At 40.4% G+C, this 25236-nt stretch overlaps 1 protein-coding gene and 1 pseudogene across 4 annotated transcripts in view; both read right to left on the bottom strand.

The window, feature by feature from the left end:
• The window catches only part of LOC26530201 (transcriptional regulator ATRX-like), a 518978-nt gene that overhangs the window by 242038 nt on the left and 251704 nt on the right, over positions 1 to 25236 (bottom strand). For 3 of the 4 annotated variants that reach the window (XM_047013063.1, XM_047013064.1, XM_047013067.1), the window contains 5 exons: positions 12492 to 12799; positions 12306 to 12427; positions 1201 to 1406; positions 1110 to 1137; positions 982 to 1045 (listed from right to left, as the gene is read on the bottom strand). In XM_047013063.1, coding sequence (XP_046869019.1) covers positions 982 to 1045; positions 1110 to 1137; positions 1201 to 1406; positions 12306 to 12427; positions 12492 to 12799 — 728 coding nt within the window. Of the gene's footprint in view, positions 1 to 981; positions 1046 to 1109; positions 1138 to 1200; positions 1407 to 12305; positions 12428 to 12491; positions 12800 to 25236 lie in introns of those variants that run through there. The other variant, XM_047013065.1, reaches the window with a different exon arrangement.
• On the bottom strand, positions 18397 to 23936 carry LOC26530036 (annotated as a pseudogene).

Here is a 25236-nt window from a genome sequence, read left to right as displayed (position 1 = left end):
TCATATAGCATCCATAGTAACGATCGGTGACTTTGATCAATAACTTCGTTATTTGCTAAGCTAAGATGGTAGGTTGGCCGTTCTTTCGCAAACATTCGACTTTTTAAATAACACGTTTTTCCACTTTGACGGCTACTGGTGAGGAAAGAGTAACAAACAACTTGCAAGGGTATACAAGTTTTAGTTTATTTTCTTAAGCAAAAATCGGAATTATGCAAGTATTCAAATCATAAAAATTCATTGAGAATGTTAAATACTTAAGTATGTTTAGGATGAGAGCGAGACGCTATATGATAACGGAGGGTTCAATGACTATTTGAAGTAACTTACTGGACTGAATATATGCCTCAGAAGGCCCCAAACAAAAAAAAACTTTTAGACCAATAAAGGCAAAACAAAGGCATCTCTGATACATGATCGAAAGAGGAGATTATTGAATGTTCATGTGGATTGAAAACAAATTTCAAGAATTCTATGCTAGCATAATGTATGATCAAAAGATTGAGCCCAGTCAGCTACCTATCAAGAAAACATAAATTAATGGTGATGCTGAAACTGACATAGAGGAATGAAAGATGATTTTATGATGGATGATTGCTCGAACGATGCGTTCCAATGGTCCGAAAGAAGCCAAAATATGGTAAAATTTCGAATGCCCAAGTGCCCAAGACGTTTCATAAATACGCCAGCAAATTTAACAAAAAAAAATAACTGGGACCAAAGAAGCTTAAAAATATTTTTAATTTATGAGAATATGAAAGAAGGCAAAATATGGTAAAATTTCGAATTTCCAAGTGCCCAAGACGTTTTATAAATACGGCAGCAAATTTAACAAAAAGGTATAACTGGGACCAAAGAAGCTTAAAAATATTTTTGACTTTTGAGAATAGGATACGAAGAACACTATATGATATTTAATTTCATTCATGTCTTAATTTTCCTTCAAGATACTAAATTTATACTTATTTTATAGGTACTTACATCAAGATTCGGAACTGTTAAACACGAATTAGGACCCGATTTCGACGACCAAATATTTTGTACTCTAAAATCAAACGCATTGGGAAACATTTTTATATATTTTAAATACCGCACATTTGTAAACTTACCTGTCAGTATTAAGAATATCTTGTTGTGCTAATAAAGAACAATAAGAAATCTAAGCAACAAATTTTTCCAAACAAGGCAAAAAAAACCTACTAAAATTCAGTTGGAGTTCCTTTTCATACGTTTCCCAAGCATCTGCTTTTTCCTGTTCGCTTAACTCTTGTTCTATTTTACTTTCCAATAGGCTGTCGTGTTCATGGTATTTATATACCAAATCAGATTGCCGCAGTAGGTATGCTAAAATAGTATCCTTTGGGAGAACAGGTACAGTCCTTTCACTTTTTTGAGGTTTCGTTAATCTATATGCGTAAAATGAAACAAAAAATATGTTCGATAATAAAAAACTATTAGTTACGATTGCACAATCATCAAATCAAAACCAAAAAGTGAATTTTAATAGATAATAATCAATTTCATTGAGCTGAAAAATAAGTCGCTTCTGTAATAGGCCCAGCGTCCAAGGTATAAGTAACAGTAATATCAAAACCACTGTTTAAACACCTTTATAACTCTTCAGATAGATTCCTCACTCTCTGATTTTATAAAACGTCTCTCGCACTCCCTTGAATTATTTCAATTCAGAAACCATAAGCAACGTATTTTTTTTTTTTCTTTTTTTTTTTTTATAAATAGGGGGGAAAGCATTGAAAGCCGAAGTGTGGGACTTGGTATCGACCTTGGTTAGTGGTCACCGCACCGCACTAAAACCTACCCTATGCTCCGTATCCCTCTCGCGGAACCAACGCTGAAGTACTTCTTCACGAGGGGAAGATTGGACGTATGCCTCGTCTAGAGTTTACCTAGAACTGAAGTTTTGGTTACGCTGACGTTCAGCGCGACGCAAGGATTGGATGATGACTGCTGCCATGTGGCTAACAGCTAGCCAATTGTTTTGCGAGCTAAGTACGATATCCAATATATACGAGAAAGTCGTTGACTATAAATGGGCTCCCAATGCCTAGGCTTAGCTTTCCCGTTCAGCAGAATATCTAGGACAGACAAACAGGACGTGTTCTGCATCTTCTATATTCCCCGCTTAGTGTGTGCAAAAGGGTTCTGTCTCATGTTTAAACCTATGCAAGTAGAATTTAAAGCATCCATGTCCCTTCAGTAACTGTGTCAAATAGAAGTCAGTCTGGGCATGTTTGCGATTAAGCCATGGCCGAATATCGGGGATATTCGCCTTGTCCAGCTCCCATTATTTGAGTCACTCCATCTGCGTTGCCAGTTAGTCAGAGTCGTCTCTCTTCTAACTGGCGGCGAATCTCTATTTCTACCCTCGTTAGCCATGAGGTCTAGTGGGGCCATATCAGAAAGCACCAAGGCGGCATCTTCGGAGACAGTCCCAAACGCGCATATGGTCCTGAATGCGCATGTTCTGTACGAGGATCTACAGTCCCGGCTGTAGGTGGGGGATGACATCGCTGGTGCCCATATGGCGGCGGCATATAGAATGATGGACCTTACCACCGTCGAGATGAGCCATCTGCTCCGTTGCTTGGGGCCGCCGACGTTAGCCATAAGCCGAGTTATAGCTGACGTAGCCTTCGCAGCTTTATCTGCGGTATACTGAAGGTGGTCTTTGAATGTTAGCCTATGGTCCATCATGACTCCAAGGTATTTAACGGCAGGCTTTGATGTTATAGAGCGTCCGGCGACTTCGATCCTGGCTGTTTACACTTTTTTCCTGCTGCTTATGAGCACGGCCTCGGCCTCAGACAATGTCATACATGACATTCCACAATGTTGGCCCGATAACTGATATTTGAGGTACTCCGCCTGTGATGGTGTGTTTCCGTGGACCAGCTGCTGTGTCGTAGAGTAGCACCCGATCCCGGAAATAGCTGCATATCAGGTTAATGATATACTCATATGTTTCCCAGCTGGCCGAATTAAAAGCATTCCGAACATCCTACGTTGATATAATGCATGTGTATTCTCCTGAATCCGAACTGCCAGTCCGACAGTCCATGACGTTGCTCCAGTTTCTTCTCCAGAGTGTTGCAAATGAAGCGCTCAAAAAGTTTCCCAATCACATGAAGCATACACAGGGGTCTGTATGCTGATGGGTCATCTATTTTGTCACCTTTGGGAAGCAGGACCAACCTTTGTAGCTTCCACCTCGTAGGGAACTCCCGTTGCAGCATGCATGTGTTGAAAAGTTCCACAAACGTCGACACGTATTTGTAAACTAGCAGTTTGATTACAAGAGCCGGGACCCCGTCCGGGCCCGGGGCTTTATGCACGTTCACAGCTTCTTCCAGCAGTCCGCTTTACTTCTCTTGATCTCCATATTTAGGTTGGCTCTTTTCCGCTTGTAGTCTGCAAGCAGCTCCGGAAACGTGGGCATTCTGCGGGCACGTTGCTGTCGTCGTCTGGCCTGGTGACATTGCCTCCTGGCATCCGCAATCCTGGCATTCCACCAATGTACTGGCTTACATTTGTTGATTCCATGCCGTTTGCGTATCATGGCTGCATCACACGCTCTGCGAAGAATGTCGCCCCTGTGGTTGGCCTGAGTGTCCGCGTCCGTGCTGCTGCTCCTTGTCACTTGGGTCGTCATGGTGAATAAAGCTTCTTCGCTCAGCGTGCTTGCGGCCCAGCTGTAGAACATCGTTGGTGTGTGTGCAGGTGGACAACTCTTGATAGAGCACACAATGGCGAAGTGGTCGCTGTGCGTGTAGAGATCCGAAACTGCCCGCTGCGGGCTAGGCAAGGGCTAGCAAACGTGAGGTCGATCACGGAGCCTCTGCCAGCCTTATTGTAGGTGTGGGTGTTGCCTACGTTAAGCAGACTGATGTTGAGTGTTGCAAAAGCATCGAGCAGGGACCTGCCCCTTCTGGTAGTCCTTTGGCTACCCCATTCCGTTGCCCATGCATTGAAGTCGCCGGCTATGATGGTTGGCGTGTGAGTTCTGGCGTCCTCCACTAGTCCATCCAGTATGCTGCAGAATTCGTCGATGTGTTTGCTCGGTGCTATTTAGCAGCTGTAGACATTGTACCTCGCCTTTACATATCCGTCCTCGCTGTGCTGATTTTCCAGATGTGTCCTGCTATTGCTCCAAATTGCCGCGCCATAACGATGGTTTTGCGTCCAGCTGTGGTCCTGTATATGGGAATATGGCTCTCACAAAATTGAGAAATCTACTTTCAGGTCCCGTACAGTTTGTTTTAAGAGGTCCTGTGCCGACCTGCAGTGGTTTAGATCGAGCTGTAGAAACTTAATCCTTCCTGTTACTGCTCAAGTCGGCAAGCTCTGCTGAGCGTATTATGCGCCGTATTGCTCCGCTTATGTCGTGTGCAAAGTATGCATGCTGCTTTCTGGTCACATTGCTTTGAAGCGTGATCCTTGCTAACGTAGTTGAAGCATAGCATGGATGCGTCGTGCTTGCTCCTGCACCGAACTGCTGTGTGCCCAAAATCCAGACACTTGTAGCACCGTCTCGGCTCAGTCTTCCGGCGTACTCGGCATATGCACATGCCTACTCATATTTTGCCCGCCTGCAGCAGCTTGTTCGCCAGGTTCGGGTTCACCATCATTGTTGCGGTCTGTGTACCACTGTACGCTTTCCGCATCTTTGCGTGACATTCTGCCGGCAGATCCTCGTCGATCAGTTCCAGGACGGCGCGCAGAAGATCGTCTGCAGTGCCTGTTTCACTGCCTGCTGCAGTTTGACAGCTGATTCGTCTGCTGGCTTGGTCAACTGTAGGAGTAGTTCCCCGGCTGCTGTGCATCGAACCGCACATACATTCTCCTTGAACTGCTGGATTCCGGCGTCTGTGTGGACTGACTTCAGTACCATCGCGTAATTGGCTGGGTCTTTACATTTCACCATGATGACGTCCGGCCTCTTCTTTTTGCGCATGCAAGGCTTCGGTCCAGCCTTCACAGGATATTCCTGCATCTGCTCCATTACCTGTAGGTGAATGGATTTCATCTTAAGATGTGCCTCCTTCATCCATTGGGTTGTGTTACGCGTCGGGGGAACCTTTTTATTAACCGAGCCATCTATGATCTCGTCTAAAATTTTGCCCAGTTCGGCCATCAACATGTTTAGTGCCTGCGGCGGTCCTTTTAGTTTCTTCGGTGAGGTTCCACTTTTGGTGTTGCAAGGGCTTGCTTCCCTTGCCCGTTTGGGTGTCTCTTCTCCGCATCTGGCGGGGCCGAGTGAAGAGCCTGCGGCAGTGTCCTGGCGATCTTGCTTCCTTTGGCGAAAGGATTGGCTCCGTTTGTGCACAGTCCGTGCTTTTTGCTGCTGCTGCTTGTAGCTTTGTCCGCTGCATCGGCCAAGTTTGCCACCGGTGCAGTAGTGGTGGTGATGACGGTTGTTGGGGCCGGTTGGAATCCGTGCCCCTGCCATGGGTGGAAATCCACAACTGTGGCTGCCACCTGGAGTAGTCAACGTTTTTCCAACCATTTTCCCATGTGTTTTTTTCATTTTATACCAGGTTTTATACGCTGTGGCCGCTGGCACAAGCGCAGACCACAGTCCTCTTCGCGTCTCAGAGGCCCTGTGGGTTTGTTGGTCCTCTTCTTGTAACCTTAAGACTTACTCTGCCTATAGGGGATTTTGAAAATCGCGCCTAAGCGAGCGCCCAAAAGCACGCAACACTATGGTGGCTAACACTACACCAGCTGATTAATTGCAATCGGCAAAGTAAAAAGCGCTAAGAAGTCAAACGATAAGGAAAATGTCAAAAATGCAAATTTCCCACCACGGGAGAAAGCGCGGAATATGGTTAACACCCACGCCGCCCCTCCCGGCGTGGCCTCCAAACTAAGACTGATGGGAAATAAATCATTTCTCCAACACAACAGATGCAGCCAGATGGGCAGCCGATTGCAGTCCAGGTGAGTGGCCAGTCTCTTGGCGACCCTTCCTAATCCTTCCCTTCTATATTCCAGGTATTGTACGTCGAATGTGTCCTTTTATTTTGCGGTGCGACTGATAAACGCGACCGCACTTGAAAATACACATATACTCATCCTCAAGCAACATATGTATATATGTCTATATGTAGATATAAGAAAACCATGTATTTAGGCTAAGGCTGCAAACACAGTGCACGCTGAGACGAAGACGAAGATGAAGACAAAGCTGAAGATGAAAAACAGTGCAGAACAAATCGTACTAATACGCTCGCTCGTATGCATAGTGCGCGCTGTGACGAAGACGAAGATGAAGACGAAACGCAAGCAATCAGCTTCAAACCCTGCTGTACTGAATTTGAAGACGAATCGCTTGCTAGTTACCATTGTTTTTGTTTGTTTTTTACAATTTTATTTCCTTTACGTCACAATTAGCCTTCTAGCAGATATAATTGGCGTTTTATTAAAATTAGTCCAATTTTTAATAATAAGTGGCTCAATTTTAATTAGAATATATTTGATTATAATTATTTTTTTGGTATATTCCACAAATTTATGAAATACACCAAATGTTTCTTTTCCAAAATGTATAGGGTGTACTTTTTTAATTTACTTTTATACGTTTTAATTTAAAATATAAGCTTTGCTCTATCAGCAGGTCTTCATCTCATCCATTGGAACTAACGTAACAAAAGTGCAACCAATTCGTCTTGCACTGTGCAACCTACTCGCTTACTCGCAACGCAAGCAATTTCTCTTCAGCTTCGTCTTCGTCTCAGCGTGCACTGTGTTTGCAGCCTTAGTTATATGATTTGCAGCCTCGAGGTTAAATTGTTGGGTGAAAAAAAAACAAAATAAAATATCAAAGAAGCTAACTTCGGCTATGCCGAAGTTTATATACCCTTGCAGTCCTTGGCAATAATATTTTTACATTTTGAAATTTCTTTCCCTGCAACTCAATTAAAAACATTTAAAATTTTACTCCTTTTACTATATTTTTTTCTTCTTCTTCCATCATTCCCTAAGCAAAGCCCGTCACGCATACACATACAGTTTATGTAGCGTTGCGTCTGTGTGTATGCATGTACTCTGTTGATGACGAAAGACGTAGTAGATAGCAAGCAGCGCTGCCGGCAGAGCTGGGAGCAGAGCCGATTATTATATTGACTGTAACTTGTGTTATATTTATCCGATCACATTCAAATTTTGGGATCTGGGGTTTTATATTATATATTATCTCATATGTCAATTTCATATTTCCAATACATTCCAATTTTTATGAAAATGTTTCTTCTAGAGCTATATGATGTAGTGGTCCGATCCTGATAATTTCCATACTTGATCTGCTTCAGATAATAAAAAGCACAGGAAAAAAATTCAGCCTGATAGCTCTTAAGATGGCTGAGTAAAACGCATACGCAGACGGACATGGCTATATAGACTCAGCTTCTCATGCTGATCAAGAATATATATACTTTATGGGGTCGGAAACGTCTCCTTCTCTGCGTTACAAACATCTGACCAATTTTATAATACCCTCTGCAAGGGTATAAAAACAGTTTGTTCTTATTTTCTTCTCCGAATATTTTTGATTAACAACTGATCGTGCAATACTTGACACAGTGGAACAAATAAGGAAATTTCTTAGACAGAATGATTACATAATAATTTTAACTTCAGATAAAGGGAACATGACAGTTGCAATAAATAAGAGTATGACAAAAACTGGATAGTATACTTAACGATTTAAACGATTTAGACTACAGACCAAAAACAACGAATTGGTGGAAATATACGAACGTGAACTTATTTCAAGGACCGAACGAAATAAGCTAATAACAAACACATCAAACCAAGTGCTATTCCCTTCAATACAAATGACACCTTAAAGAATATAATCAATCAAAAATTAACATATTATATGGCGACCGTGACACGGTCTACAAAAAAAAGAAAAAAATAACACACATATACATATATGTGTATACAAAAATAAAAAAATTGTTCAAATACCACGGTGATTATTTTAAGCTACACACGCACCAACGAGTGTAACATTGGTGATTGAATTTGCTCCATCAGTTTGGCGATAATATTTATTTATTAATTTACGTCAACTTACACAGCAGTCGACAAAAAAGCTTAAGCTAAAAACAGATAACAGTTAATTGAAGAAAGTAAGCTTAGCCTTATACACAACTTAAAGTTTAAAAGGCAACAAACCAGAGTTAAGAGAGAGATTCAGCCTTATACACAACTTAAAGTGTAAAAGGCAACAAACCTGAGTTAAGAGAGGTATTAATTTCATATTTTGGTTTAGACACAAACGAGGAATCGTTATATTCAGAAATTTATACTAGTATTCAAGGCGAAAGTCTAGAAATTGAGAGAGAAATTCACATTAAAAGATATTCCTGATTGTATGGTAGACAGCTGTTGAAAGGAGCGGCTAAGTTGTTCGTAAACAGACAAGATGGTCTTACAAGTTGGAGTAACCGATTGAGTGCATGGTATAAAAAGTTTTTGGTCCATTAAGATCCACAAATCTTTGAAAACGAAAGTAATTTTATTAATTTTTTCTAACGGGGAATTATCCAAAGGGAAACTGGCAAATTAGGGAGAACTTCTGTAAAAAATCAAGATTTTACCCTTACAGCAGTTTTGCTTCAAATTCCGTTACTAATTCATTTAACAACATCTCAGTTTCTCGTCGTAGATGTTTTTTGTAAAACAAATTTCAATCTTCTTAACAACCCTATTTCCTCTTTCGATTGGTCATTTTTATTTGAGCGCTATGATATAGATTGTGCAGTAAATTTTTTTCTACTCTGCTCTTAATTCTATAATTGATAAATGCGTTTCTTTTGTGAATGTCTACCTTCCACCTTCAGACCTAATGACCTGACTGCTAATAATGATTTAGACATTGCAGATCTGTTTGCTAAATTCTTTCAGTCGACTTATTTCTACTACTGCTTCGGATCCCACATCCTATCCTTTCTCAATCCCACATTTAAATTGTATGTTTTTTCCTAGTATTACTGAAGACTAAATTTTCTCTAGCTTATCATCTATGACGTCTTCCTTCGTTCCCGGGCCTGATAATATACCTAGTTGCATCCTTAAAATGTGTTCGATTTCCCTATTTAAGCCTTTATCTCGGTTATTCTTTATATCGAGCTAGACTTGTACCTTTCCCGATATTTGGAAGGAGTCTTTTATTATTCCGCTTTTTAAAAAGGGTAGCAAATCGGATGTTTCTAACTACCGTGGCATTGCCAAACTTTCAGCAATACCAAAGCTGTTTGAGAAAATTAATACGTCTTCCCTTCAACACCTATCCAGATCCACTATTTCTCCTTGTCAGCATGGCTTCATAAAAGGTGGTTCGTCGCTTACTAACCTTTTAGAATTGACTACCCTTGTACACCATGGCTTCCGAAAAAGTGTCAAACTGATGTTATTTATACTGACTTTAGTAAGGCTTTCGATACGGTTGATCATTCTATGCTTCTCGCGAAACTTAACATAATGGGTTTTTACCCAAAACTGTTGGCTTGGTTAAAGTCATATCTTATTGGCAGAACCCAAAAGGTGTCTTTTCGTTCCTCGATAGCTAAAACTGTTCGAGTTACGTCAGGTGTACCCCAAGGCAGTCATCTGGGCCCCCTGTTATTTACACTGTTTATAAATGATTTGCCTTTGGCCTTGGCTCATTCACGCGTGGTCTTGTTTGCGGATGACGTCTTTGATCTCGATGCGTTCTGTGATTGGTAGCACGTTAATAAATTACACCTTAATGCCTCAAAGTGCTCTTTTATGACATTCAGTGGTTTGTCTGCGTTCCTAGCCATTACTCTATTAAGCCCGTTCTGTTAGATTGTGTACCAACATTCAAAGACTTAGGAGTTATGTTTGACCCAAAACTTTCATATAATTTTCAAATATCTTCAATTGTCAATAGAGCATGCAGTCTTCTTGGCTTCATTAAACGTTGAGTCAAAGAATTTGATGACCCCCACGTAACAAAGGTTTTATACTTCGTTACTCTAGAATATTGCTCGCCAGTGTGAAACCCTAAATATGATGTTTACGAGCGTAGTGTTGAATAGGTTCAGAACCAATTCTTTAAGTTCGCGTTAAGCGGTCTTAATTGGGACCCGAGTCTTCGCCTACCCTCATATTCTGTCAGACTTCTTTTTATTAATCTTCCTTCACTTTACAACCGTAGTCTCGTATTTTGAATTCTCTTTCTCTATAAACTATTCAACGGTGAAGTCATTGCTTCTAATTTACTAGATACGCAATATTTTTGTGTTCCCTGACGTCGGACCAGAAACTTTTTTCCTATTCACCTTAGTAGATGTCTGACTAACTACTCTCTTCACGAACCTTTACGTGTTCTTTTCCAATCTGATAACAACCTTTCTCACCTTATCTCTCCTCATCTTTCTGTCACTTCTCTTCGCGCTATACTTTTCAATCATCTGCAACGAAACCGCCAAATATATTCTGGACTTGCTTGCAACTCATCCCTGACCACCAGCTTGTGCAATTAAAACACCTCCACCGGGTCGGGGATGTTTAGTTGTGTATAAGGCTAAACTTATTATCTTCAATTAATTGTGATCTGTTTTTTAGCTTAAGCTTTTTTGTCGAGTGCTGTGTTAGTTGACGTAAATAAATAAATAAATAAATAACATTCCCTTGAATATTGTGAATTTATAAAGGGGAAAAACGGTATCCGCTTATTATGTAGTCATCTACGTTAAATGATTTATGTATATATGCAGTTATGTACGTACAGCTGCGAGCAAAAATATAGTAATGGCTTCACCCATTTTATAAATATCATAGCAAGTTATGTTATCGGGGCAAGCCTGAGACTTCTTGGTATGAAAATTTATTATTCGGTCTGTTATTAATTATATTATAAACAAAAAAAAAACCACTCCATTTTGATGTTTCGAAAATAATGAAGGTTTGGTGTCAATAGTTCCAAATTCAGGCAAGCAAAATAATAGTAGCACATATTTTAAAGAGCACAATATATCATAGTATAGAGTTTTATTCCAGGGAAATAGTTTTAAAATATAGACCAAATTAAAATCAACCTATTAATAATTAATGGCATGTCCATTGTTCCCCAGTATGGCTGAGCAGCGACGCGGCATTGAATCTATCATTTTCTGACACCTTTCTGGTGTTAAGGCCTTTCATGTACGCTCTATAGCAGTCTAAGGACCTCTTTTAGTGGTTGGCTTTGCAGCAACTACTCCCTTCTTAACGTCGCACTACAAATTTTCAATGGGTTACAGATCGGGCGACTGTGCGGGCCACTTCACCTTTCTTGTGTGTTTCTGGTCACTGTCTTGTTGAAAGACCCAACAAAGTGATATTTTCCCCTTCGTATTGTGATACCTTTAGTTCCTCAATAATTTTAACGTACACATTATGCCTTCTTTGCAGCCTATAGGACCAACACCGTATTAGGAATAACAGCCTGACACCAACACACTTCATCTGCCATGTTTAATAGTCTTGGTGGTGTACTATGGACTGTACTCCGTGTTTTTCTGTCGACAAATATACAGCCTAGATCACCTCTGTCCAAACATCACAATTTTGGACTCATCTGACCACAGTATGTTGCGCCATTTCTCCACAGGCCATTTTATGTGAAATTTTGAGCATTCAATCCATTCGTTTATGTTCTTCTGTGGGAGAAGCGGATTTTTCCGAGGGCTGCGAGCGTTCAAGTTATTTTGAGGTAACTCTCGCACTGTCCAAAAACTGGCCGACACTTTCGGCCACGTCTTTCTGATATTTTTTTAAAATTTTAATGCATTTTGAACTGCAGTTGGGGCGCATTTAAAAATTTCACGGACTTGTATGTAAGTTTTGCCCTCATCCATAAGGTTTCTGATCTGAATAATCTTTTTAAAAGACATATGCGTACCCCGGCCCATTTAAGACTGCAAATTGGAATACTTTAATGAATCTTCTACCGCGAACATTTGACACATCAAATAGAGCAAAAAAAACCAACCTTCTAGCAATAGTTTAAATTTCCTGCAAAGAAAGATCCTTCACTACTATTATGTTGCTCGCTCTAAATTTGTCAATTAAGCTTAAAAATTAAGTGGTAAAAAAGTTAAGTCTCCAAGTGAAGTTAAAATGTAATGGACAAGTGTTAGACATTGCTGATAACGGTACTTAAAGGTTTTACACCGATCGAAATATTATCTTGGAAGTTATAGTAATAAATATCGGCAAGTGTTTTGCGCTACTATTTTTTTGCTCGCAACTGTATGAGTCAATGCTCTTACGTGTATAGTTCTGCCAGTTCCGCCATATTATAATGTCGGTCTATCTGTTGCTCATCAACAACGCGAAAACTCATCGCCTGTTTTGTAACTGACCGAGAATACACCTTTTCTTCCATAGTACCCTGAAACAATTTATTACTTGTTTAATAAAAATGAATGACAAATAAAAAAGGGTAAAAAACTTACCATGGATATTAAACGATAAATGTAACAGTTTTTTTTTTGGCCAAGCCGAAATATACGAAAAATATTTTGTTGGTCATTAGAAGGATTCCATGAAGTATCCAAAATAATTACTCTATTAGCGCCAACTAGGTTAATTCCTTGACCTCCTGCTTTCGCAGATATTAAAAACACTCGTGCACGTCTATTAGACTCATTGTTAAACCTTTTTATCATCTCGTGTCGAATATGTTTAGGAGTTTTTCCATCAAGTCTATAATAATCCTGCCCTATAATCCATTTATTAGTAATAGATTGATTTGATGGAATATCTAAAAAAAATGAATTCATAATTAAAAATAAAAAACTAAGTCTTGCCGCGTTCGATACCATGCACCAAGTGAAAAAATATTTTAAATTTCAAAAACCAAATTTATATCTAAATTTATATATATAATTTGCCGTTATGGACTTCCTAGTAACACACATTTTCTAATCCGATGTTAATAAAATTTGGTGGGTTGGCGTGGGAAAAGTTTTAGGAGTGAGCCTGGAAAAATCATAGCTGAGTCCAAGAAACCTGGATCGGTAAAGATCGGTTACGCCTTCTGTCACTGGTTCCAGCTGATTAGTGCCAATGTTGGTCAGTAGGTTAGTCCACCCTTCTCTGGATCTCACTGTTTTATGTTAAAGGGAATGCGAAGGCCCTTAAAGGGTGGTGAAAGATGCGACCTATGGCATTCGTTGTAAGCTAAAAAGGTATACACGCAGACCGTGTGATTTAGCAGCGGAAGAAGAAGCCACCCAAGGCCGACCAGCTGGTGTGGCAACCGGTCACAAGCAAAGAAAGAGACCCAAAGACGTAAAAGAATAGGTCTGACGTTGTACTTGTCAATTACAAAAGCAATGAGGAACGACAACACGTTATATTGGTATATGTATATAGACGTAGTCGCACAACGCTCAATACGAACAAATGGCCCATATGACACCAGGCCCGGGCCTGTTACTAAAGTTAGTGTTTACAACCTGTAACCACTCCGACCTAAGGGGAAAGGCGTATTACATATATAAACATATATTAAACTAACTTCTTTTGTTAACGTTTAATATATTCTCTTAACTTAGCGCCTAACAATAAGTTTGAGATATTTTTCTTTGTCTAGTACTTAAGATAAGTCCTGGGGATGAATGCAAACGGCCCTAATTACATTTTTTCTGGCCGGCTTGTTCTGTTTAGCGTGATTGTTACATGTTTCCATTTCTGCTCTTTGACGCGCCGCCTATGGGTATCCCATTAGTGTTGCAGAGGCATTTGGAATTGGGCATTTGGATTGGCTGAGAATTGGCAAGTCATCGGCAAAGGTGTGAGCTCTAAACTCATTGGTAAGACTGCAGTGCAAAAGATAGAGCAATGGACCGACAACTCTAACTTGTGCTACACATGTTTTTAGTTCGAAGTCAGCTGTGAACGTTAAAGAACTTCTTTCTGTAGATGTATGGTGAGCTCTAGGAGTCTATTGAAAGTCTGAGCAACATCAAGGAAAACAGTCATACAGTATTGTTTTAGTTCAAATGCTGTTCGTATTTCAGATGTTATGCGATTGACAGTTGTCCTGACTTCGTTTTGGGATGAGAGAATTGAGTTTAGTTGGATCTGCAATACCTTTTCAAATAGCTTCGAAAGACATGGCAGCAAACTAATAGGCCTGTAAATTATTCGCTGGGTTTCGTCTTTTCTTACTTTAGGTACCATGATAGTAGTGGACCTCCACGGTCTGGGAAAGTAGCCAAGCTTTGTACAGATTGCAAATGTATTGTACGGCGGTGATAGGAAGTTCAAGAATCGATTTGGGTGTAATTAAGTCATGGCCAGGAGCTTTATTGGCTTTAATTGGCTATTAATAACGACACAGATCTCATTCGATTGGAGTTCCAAGTACTCACTGTCGGTTAATGCGGTTAATCTTGTTCCGGTTTGAAGGCGGAAGTACAAACGAGTTTGATGCGGGTCCAATCACCGGTTAAAGTTGGGTGACCTTACCAAAGAGGATGTTTAATGTTGGTTGGACTGAGCTTTTCAATGTATTTCCTTTGAGCCCAGCTTTGGGCCTTTGTCCTTTGTCCTTTGTCCTTTGTCTTAACGCGATTGGCATGCCTTGGGCGAAGTTTTGCTGCTGGTAAGCGAGTAATCAGACATTCTCTTCTTAGACGTCGTTTTTCCGTTACTAGTTGTTCTATCCGCCGGTTTGTAGGCCTGTCAACAGGTTTAGTGAAAGTAGAGGCAGATGGAGTAGATACTCTTGCTGCAGCTCCCATCATCGACTCAAGTGCAGAGACGCACATATCAATGTCCTCTGCAGCATCCAGTTTCGGCGAACAGTCAATGTGGGCACTCATGTACATTTTAAATTTAAGCCAATTTGTTTTGTTGTTTGTAAGCCTATATGGGCGATCAAGTACATGAGGTCTTGTTAATAATGTGAATAGCACTGGAGAGTGATCGGAAGTTAAATCTAGCAGTATTTCCACAGTGATCCGATTACGTGGAATCCTCTTGGTTACTGCGAAATCAATCAAGTCAGGCACTTTCTGTGGATCTGTGGGCCAATAAGTAGGCCTACCCGGTGAGACGCAATCCATCTTATTGAGAGGGTTGACTATTGTGTTGTACAACTGCTTTCCTTTAGGATTTACCAGGCGAGATCCCCAGTGCGTATGTTTGGCGTTATAGTCCCCTGCTGCAATGAAGCGATCTCCGAGTGTGTTAAAGAAATCGGTAAATTCCTTTTCAGAGATTGAGAAGCGTGGTGGGTACAGGGTACAGTACAGGGCGACCAATGTAGTGTTGCCGCAGCTGGTTTGGACAGTTATAACAGTTGCTTGTTGGTGCTGTGTTTCAAATCTGTTGACGAACGAATGTTTTATACGGTTTTTGATTAGGATACCAGTCCCGCCATGAGCTCGTCCGTCTGGATGGTTTGTTGCGTAGAAGGTATATTTTGGTATTTGAAAATTATTTTTTGATGTTAAATGTGTTTCCGAAATCAGCAAAACGTCGATTTCACTTGAGTCTAGGAATAGTTGCAGTTCACTTTTGTGCTTGCAGATGCCGTTAGCATTCCAAAGACATAGACGTAGGGAAGCCATTATTTATTCTCGATAAGCTTCTGGATAAGCAGGTTTTGATTCCGCATCAGTTCGTGCATACAGTTTTGCATGAACGTCATAAAAGTGGTCATGTTTTGATTGAGTGAGATCAATAGGGCCTTTAAACCACTTGGAGTTTGCTGGCCAAGCTCTGGTGCGCTAGGTTGTGGATTCTGTAGATGGTGGAGTGACGGGGTCTTTTTCGCGGGCTCCGTCTGTCCAGTTCGGAGCACACTAGCGAAGGATATACTAGGACTGGTTGTCGCAGTCATGTTGGATGATCTAACAGCCTAGGCGAAGAATACCTCCGGTGTAGTTTTGGAGGCGTTAAAGGTGATTTTTGGTCAAGCTGGGGGTTTTCGCCCGTTTAGGTGTGATTTAAGATCCTTGAAGACAGGACATCCTCTGTAGTTGGCGGAGCGGTTCCCTCCACAGTTGCTGCATAGTCTTAGTGCAACGTTGTTTCTGTCCTTGGTGCAAATGCCATCTTCATGATGTTCGCCGCAGCCAACACACACTGACCTAAGATTGCAATTGTTAGAGGTGTGGTTGTATTCCTGGCAGTTTTTACACTGCGATGGTTGGTGTCTCTTATGGGGCTCCTCTACGGTGATTCTTCTGTGCAATAGAAGCTGTAGGTTGTAGATCGGGTGCACTTCATTTGGCTTCGACCGCTTTGCATCTGGTTGGATCTCGATTTTAAAGAACGGCTGTGCGACTTTGTTCCTGTTGATGATGTTGACAACGGACTTGACCGCAAACCCTTTTTCGACCAACGCGTCTGCTATTTCTTGAGTAGGGACCGATGGCTCAATCCCCTTTAATACAACCTGGAGCCCTTTTCTGCTTTTTAGTTGGCCGGGGTGCGGGGCATGGTCTGGCTTGTAAGGGGAAAGGCGTCCCAGGGGTGCTTGTTGTGTGAGAGGAGGAGAAAGAGGCCTCGTGTGAGGATGGGGGTGCTAGAGAGAGAGATTAGCCTTTAGAAGAATTGTAGTTTTTGTGGAATCGAAGGGAGAAAGGGACAGGGGGAAGGCACATTAAATAAATTTGGACAAGGTTATAAATTCATTGCAGTGTACAGTTGTGTGTTTGATAGACTTAAAACTTTATTATGCTTGACTTTATCCATTATACTTATATACACAGGTATACAAATTGGTCCACAAATCACTTGATAAACCAATTATTATCTCATTTATCTGTTGAAGAAAGAAATGAAAAGAAAAGAAATAAAAAAACAAATGCCTGTTGCCTATATATGTATGTTTAATGTATATGAACACTTCAATCTTGTAGACTATATAAAAATTGGTTACTGTTTATTTTGATATTATTGCCAGGACCTCTGACAAGAAAGTTAAATTGCAAAGAACTAACTAGCATGAACTATCTATAATATACATATATTAAGACCGATCCAGTAAAGTTTTCCCTAACTCTACATTCTTTGAACGATATTAGAAACCTAAGAAGAATGTTAGAGAATAACTTGACAGTAATTTAGATAGTCAAGGATCTGAAACTAGTTTTTCAAGTATATAGTCCAGTCTTTAATTTATGTATGTATATACTGCCTTCTAAGAACTTTTCATTCAAACTTGGAAAGTATTTGAACGATTGGATACAATAATGGACTTTCGACAAATTACATTTTGTGATAAAACTAGACTAATATTGGTCCAAACTATTTAAATAAAAAGTCAATTCATAAACATCTGGAATCGGTTTTGGTAAATTCTAAATAATCTCGTGAAGGGAAATACATAATTTTCTAAATATTTAAATATATTTTGAGCTTAATTAGCTTTAATTTGCTGATATAATATTTTAGATAGATTTATATGCCATTCTTGTAAAACTGGGATCTTTATCGCGAAATTTACTTCAAATTCCAATAAATTGATCTCCCAAAAGAAGAAAGATAAATTCTTAAGTTAATATCGTTTTTTCGTTAATTTTGTAAGAATCATTACTCTGCGAGGTTTTTGGTAATAATTTAGTAAATTGAGCGCTCTTTAAACGAAAGAAACACAACCACAAAACAATTTACACTTATAATCATTATGTTATTTGATATTTTTGATACGAATAGTTACTTTTGCAAGCGTTCAATATTTTCCAGTCAACAAATGGAATCAATTGTTGCCTAAAGAAAAAAAACTATAATTTGAGCTCCACTAAAGTGGACTTGGAGTCCACTCCAAGCGGAATGGAGCATTCTATCGCACGGATTAATAAAAAAATTGGTGGAGAGTATGCCCAGGCGCATAAAAAGTGTGATTACAGCCAAAGGCCTTTGGTGTAAATATTGAAAAAATTCCTTAATCTATAAGTTTTGTTATAAGAGCAAAAGTGGATACTTGCTCATTTTTAAGTTTTTTATGGATAATTCGAGCTAAGGAGAGGATAATGAATAAAATTCTTTGTTTTTGGTTTTATATATTATTAGTGGATTTTCGTTAAAAGTTTGGAATCGATTAATGCATTTTTGTGGGTTTTACAGCCACTCAAAGTCACAGTATCAAAGCATGTATCCACATGTGCTCGCCACTGTATATGTGAATACCAGATGATGATATTGTTGATTTGCGATGAAGCTGTTTGACGATGAGTTTACACATATGTATATATACATATATATGAATGACTCTTGGGGCCTCAATTCGCCGACATTTTTTTTTATTGTTGTTGATGTTGTTCTTGGTTGTTGTTGTTAGTTGTTGGTTATTGATGGTGGTGTTGGGTGTTATCAGCAATGGCAAGTTGAGCATACGGTCAGGTCGAATCGGATTGGATTGGTTTGTTTTGTTTTGTTTTGGATTGAATTGATGATTCAATTAAAAGTGCTCTTCATTCTGCCTGCAATGTTGTTGTTGTTGTTGATCGTGTTGTTGTTCTTGTTGATGTTGTTGGAGTTGTTTATACGTGCGACCAAGTAAAGGAACATGCTCTTCCTGCAATTGGCGATTAATCAATGCCGACCATGGCCCACATCCACGTTTTTTTTTTCAATATCAGCAATCGCTTATCCTCGGCATCTTCGGCATAAAGACCAGACGGTAGGAATCCTTTGCTAGCTATCGATTCGCTCACCTGTGACACCTGCATTATTTTCTTGCCCACAACCATGCCTAAGATGTGATCAAAACCAGTTTGCAGAAAGGGTTCAGTCATAATTCACAGCTTCAGTTTAACACGATGCCAGATAAGTACTCGAAAATCCTCCATGGCCATAATAGAGACCTGAAAGTAATCAGCGGTTGAGACGCCAAACCATTCTGGCGAGTCAAGGAACTGATGGGGAAATACAATGTGTAAGGCCCGTTAATGTTGTGGGACAACCAATTTGCCACTCAATACCAACGAAAAGCTATCTACCTTGGTGACCTTCTCCTGGGCATAGACTTCCTGTTATTTGAGGGCACGTATAACCTTAATGCAGTTTAGCACCTTTTTGAACTGATGGCGCGTCACATGTAGAGGCTGAAACAAGGCTATGTAAACCGACTCAATTTCCTGCTGAAAACGCACAGGCCGTAAACGACATAAGACCACAATTAGATAGATGAAATTGATGACAATGCCCAGACCAGACCACACGACCACATCTGGTGTACACTCAACCAGAAGTGCCAGCAGCAGTGGCTACTGAGGCGCCTGTGGCACCGCCGGCTCCACCCATACCAATGCCCATGGCATTGACACTGCTGCTGCTCCCAGCACAATTGATCAACTTCTCAAGGCTACCGGCGCTGTCGGCTGTGCTGGGCATGGCCACCTCCTCCGTATCCTGCGACCACTCCACCTCTCAGTCATGTCTCTCTCTCTCGCTCGCGTTCTCTGAAATGTCTTTATGGGTCCGGTTGTATGCTTTTTTTGTTTCTTACTATACTGTTGGGTGGGGGAGGCAGACAGTCAGGCTCTGTTAACCAACAGAAAATGTTATTCGGTTGCTTCTTGTCTTGACTAGTGCCGTTCTTGGCTGTTTGTGGCTTTCATTGTACGCAGTTTTCAGGGACTGCTCTCTGGCCGGCCCTTACCGGCCTCTGTTACATATAACTTGGAAAATGAGCCAACTACAACTCGGCCGTCTTGGCTTTAGGAATGTCTTCAATCTCTGTTTTATTTCGTTAGTTTGATGAACTATATAATGTAATGTTAACATAAATTTACCATTTGATTGTTCTCGTATTCTATAGCCAAATGTTTACAATTTGATTTTTATACCCTTGCAAAAAGGGTATATAAATTCTGGTCAAAAGTGTGCACCCATAGAAGAAAGCATCTCCGACCATATAAAGTATATATATTCTTGATCAGCACGATGACACGAGTTCAAAAAGCCATGTCCGTCCGTCCGCCTGGATCGACACGAACGGTATTTGGTATGCTAAGACTGTAGGCCATTCGTATTTTACGTTTTTTTTTCTACTCATTATTTTTTTTAACGAACAATTTTCCATTTTTTTCAATTCTTATAGTCCTCTTTATGAGGACACCTTCTGAGAACATGTATAAAAAATTTCAATGTTATTGCTCAATTTGTTCGCCCACCAGAACTTCCGTCAGTTCGAAAAACGTTGTTTTGAGAAATACGCGATCAATGGTTTGCCGCTGCAGCTCAGCGCATTTGACACCGCTTCATTCAACAGACAATAAATTTCAAAATGTTTAATATCGCGACATAAAAATTTGCAGGTAAAAAGAAAAATGTAAAAAAAATCGAATATTTTGACTCAACAAGGTAGAAACTTCGAATTCTGCTTGTTGTCTAAAATTTTCTACATTTCTATCGCTGAAGAATTCATAAAATTTTTTTAATTTGGTCTAACTTTTCCTTTAACTTACCACAAACCTCTCTTTTTGGCGCTAATACAAAAAGCATCTCCTTTTAAACGTTAAAGCCTCTAACGCTCAAAAGTGACTTCAGACACTTATTTTATTATTAAATTTAGAAATTAAATTTGGCCATTCAAATTTTTTTTTTTTTTGTAACGTTTAATATATATTTGTTGAATCTACTCTTAAATTAGAGCCTAACAACAAGTTTGAGATATTTTTCTTAGTCTAGTACTTAAGATAAATCCTGGGGATATTGCAGGCGGCCCTAATCACTTTTTATTGGGTTGGTCTGCCATTTCTTTTAAGACGAGTTCTATTATTAGTTCGCGTAAGGCAATTGGCAAGAACATTTGGGTGTGCATCCAGTTTCGCAGAATACTTTAGTTGTTGACTACCTATTTCAGATTTTACTCTAGGTATATTTAGATCATTTTGAATGTTGTCGTTTCGTATATACCACGGGGCCCCCGTGATTGATCTTAAAATCTTCGACTGCGCTCTTTGTATAATATCGACATTGCTGGTAATTGCATTTCCCGGTAGTACGGCTCCGTAAGTCCTGATGGGTTTCAGTACGGAGTTGTATAGGAGGACTTTATACTCCAGACGTAGATGGGACCGAGCATTGATGATCCAATGTAGGCTACTCGCTTTTAGTTTAAGCTGTGACTTTTTTACTTCGATGTCAAGTTAGTCTTCTGTCTAGGTGGATGCCAAGGTAAGTGACAACCACGACATCTGGTACGTTGTTTAGCTTTAGAGCTGGACAGTTTCTTCTGTTAAGCGTAAATGTAACATGTTTGCATTTCTGCTCGTTGACCCGGATACGCCAGGTTGCTAGCCATTCCTCTACCACCTTGAGGTGTTTCTCTAATTTTGCAGACGCTTGTATTGGGCATTTGGATCTGCTGAGGATTGCCATGTCATCGGCAAAAGTGGACGTTGTAAGTCCTAAACTCGTTGGTAAGTCTGCAGTGTACAGCAGGTAGAGCAATGGGCCGAGTACACTGCCTTGCGGTACACCAGCTTTGATTTCAAAATCAGCCGAGACGGAGCCATTACATCTTACAGCGAATTTCCTATTGTAAAGGTAAGATTCCATGAGTTTGTGTGTGTACTGTGGCAGTTTTTGCCGGATTTTGAACATCAGACCCTCCAGCCAAACTCTATCGAAAGCCTGGGCAACGTCGAGAAAGACAGCCGCACAGTATTCTTTTAGTTCGAATGCTGTACCATGTTTTTCGCGGAAGCCAAACTGGTGTGAAGGGATTGTGTTCTCCGATGCCAGAAATGAGTTTAGGCGGATCTGCAGGACCTTTTCAAAAAGCTTCGAAAGACATGGCAGCAAACTAATTGGCCTATAGGATGATGGCTGGGTTTTGTCCTTTCCCACTTTAGGAATCATGATGATAGTGGACTTTTTCCATGTTCTTGGGAAGTAGCCAATTTTTATTATAGCGTTGAACAGTTTGCAGATATATTGTATTGCAATGATAGGGAGTTCTAGGATCATTTTCGGTGTGATTAGGTCATGGCCAGGGGCTTTTTTCGGCTTTATGTGGTTTTTAATAACTGCAGTGATCTCGTCCGATTGGAGTTCCGAGTACTCACTATCCGTTAATGTGTTCGAAGGGGGAAGTACAGATGAGTTTGATGTTGGATTTGGCTGGAAAACCATTTTAAGATGTTTGGCAAATACGGATGCCCTCTCTTCGTCACTGCGGGCCCATCCACCGGTTGGACTCCTTATCGGTGAAATTGTCTCTGTAGGAGCGCTTAAAGTTGGGTGGGCTTTCCACAGAGGATGTTTAGTGCTGGTTGGACTGAGCTTTTCTATGTATTTCCTTTGAGCCCAGCTTTCCTCTTGTCTTAACGCCTTGGAGAGGTTGCGATGAGCTTGCCTTAGGCGAAGTTTTGCTGCTGGTGATCGAGTAATCTGCCATTCTCTTCTTAGACGTCGTTTTTCCGTTACTAATTGTTCTATCCGCCGGTTCGTAGGCCTGTCAACAGGTTTGGTGTAAGAAGAGGCATGTGGAGTAGATACTCTTGCTGCAGCTCCCATCATCGACTCAAGTGCAGAGACGCACATGTCAATGTCCCCTGCAGCATCCAGTTTAGGCGAACAGTCAATGTAGGCACTCATGTACATTTTAAATGTAAGCCAATTCGTTTTGTTGTTTGTAAGACTATATGGGCGATCAAGTACTTGAAGTCTTGTTAATAGTGTGAATAGCACTGGAGAGTGATCGGAAGTTAAATCTACCAGTGTATCCGCAGTGACCCAATTACGCGGAATCCTTAAATCCTTAAATTCTTTTTCAGTGCTCAATCTCAAGCGTGGTGGGCAGTACAGAGCAACCAATGTAATGTTGCCGCAGCTGGTTTGGACAGTTATAACAGTTGCTTGTTGGTGCTGTGTTTCAAATCTATTAAGGAACGAGTGGTACGTCGATTTCACTTCAGTCTAGGAATCGTAACAGTTCACTTTTGGCTTTGAAAACGCTGTTAGCATTCCAAAGACATAGAAGTGGGGATGCCATTAGCTTTTGAATAAGCAGATTGTGATTGATTTTTGCATCAGTCCTGCATGCAGTTTTGCATGAAAGTAATAAAAGAAGTCATGTTTTTGTTAAGTGAGATCAATAGGACCTCTTAAACACTGGCCAAGTTCTGATAAGCTAAGTGCGGCCATTTAGGCGTGATTTAAGATCTTTAAAGACAGGACATCCTCTGTAGTTGGCTGTATGATTTCCTCCACAGTTAATGCATAATCTTAGTGACGGTGATTCTTTTGTGCAATAGAAGCTGAAGGTTGTAGATGGGGTGCAGTGCATTTGGCTTTGACCGCTTCGCATCGGGTTGGAGCTCTATTTTAAAAAGCGGCTGTACAACTCTATTGCTGTTGATGATATTGACAACGGACTTAACCGCATCCCCTTTCTCGGCCAACGCGTCTGCTATTTCTTCTGTTGGGATCGATGACTCAATCCCCTTTAACACAACCTGAAGCCTTTTACTGATTTTTAGTTGGTAGGTATAGAAGTTGATATTAGCATTACGGAGGTACTTTTCGATGATGAGGAAATTGTCCTCAGTTTGGTTTCCCCTATTAAGAGGGGTTACAACAAAGTTTTAGCCCCTACTATATCTACTAGTTTCAAAATTAGAGCGGTGCAGTTGGCTTCAGGGATGTATAGAGGGGATAATCTAGCTGATTTAACTATTTCTACACCTCCGGCATGGGCATCTTGCTGATCGGCAAGCAAAGTGCTTAAAAAAGAACGATTCCCGGTTGCGGGCTTAGCTTCCGCTTAGTTACTTTAATATATCTACCCATTCCAGTTTGCAGACGTTGCTGTAGTTGCTGTCGACATGGCAGTTTTTGTAGCTGTCGTCTTTTTTGTGGTTGTCAACGAACTGACGGTTCTGTTCGGTGTAATCGGAGACCAAGTTGTCAATATTGATGGAGAAGCACATTGCCACGGAAAATTGCTGTTGGTTGATGAGTGACTTGCATTTTCGATATTGGTGTTTTTATCTTCGATGTTGCTTATTGTTCAACCGAAATTCTACTTTTTTAATAACCACATCTCAATACAATCCATTCTCAGGTTCCGTGAGTTTCGTAATCATAGGTCCTAAACTCCTATGAATCGTTTCCACTTGCCCATTTGCTTAGGGCGCCCCGTAGCTATTATTTTATGTTTTATTCTTCCATAAAGTTTTCATATTCTGTAAAACTACCTCGATCCGAAATAATTCATTTTGGTCTACTTTATTTTTGTATTTTTTTTAGCGTACAACCTAGCAGATTTTGAAAAAAAGCATCTTCCACAATTAAAATGTGCTTCCTGAATATGCCATGTGCTTCCTAAATATGTTATGTGCTTTCTGAGTATACCGGTCCATAATGATCAATGTGAATCCTATCAAAGGACTTATTTCCTTGCGGTATGCTTGCCTGTTTTCGGTAAAAACGCTATACTTTTAAAACAATTTCTTATATGCTTTACCGTTTTCTCTTTCGTGTTTAGCCAAGCTAAAGATAGTGGACACAACTGGCTGCTCCCTGAAACGCCAACCTCAGCTGAATGTGGGCGTCTGTTTGTCGTGGTGGGCGGCCGTGGTAAAGTCTACATATCAAAAACTGCCCTGTTTGGCCTAGTTATAGTTTTGGCGTTAGAGTTGGTAATGACTCTATCCCCAGACAAGGATGCTATACTGTAGAGCAGTAGTACCGTAGATTGCAGTTAGCAATACGGCGAACTAGCGGTGGAAGAACCTTACTACCTGCCGTATAGCCAAGATTACCTGGGAGCCCATCTACTGAACTCGTCCGAACTGAGCCCGATTTCTTAGATCAATCGCTATTCGTATCAACTGATAATCAATACGACTAATGGATTCTTTAAATTGCGTAATGTGGGTAAAAGCAAGGTTTCAGTCAGTTTGGTTTTGCGAGATTTGAAAATATGAATACGCGAAAAAAAGAACCGCAAAAACTTAAGACAAAGAGAAAAAGACTTGGGGATGAGCTGTATAAGAAGGTTGCCAAAGAAAAATGTGCTAACAATCGACAATTGTGGGACTGCGTCGAAGAATAGTTCGATAGAGACCTGACAAGCTATATAGTCTGAGAAATTTGGTTTTATGTAATTTGCGGGTGGAAAAAATGTGAAATAAACTTGAACACCGTAGGTATTATAGGAGTCTCGGATTGGAAAAGCTTTCTTCACCCTGCGATATACATTATGGCGACTTGAATATAAAACTTTAC

This window comes from Drosophila willistoni, unplaced genomic scaffold, assembly GCF_018902025.1.
Source record: "Drosophila willistoni isolate 14030-0811.24 unplaced genomic scaffold, UCI_dwil_1.1 Seg531, whole genome shotgun sequence".
In the NCBI taxonomy this organism is placed as follows: Eukaryota; Metazoa; Arthropoda; class Insecta; order Diptera; family Drosophilidae; genus Drosophila; species Drosophila willistoni.
This window is presented reverse-complemented; position numbering and strand designations above follow the sequence as displayed.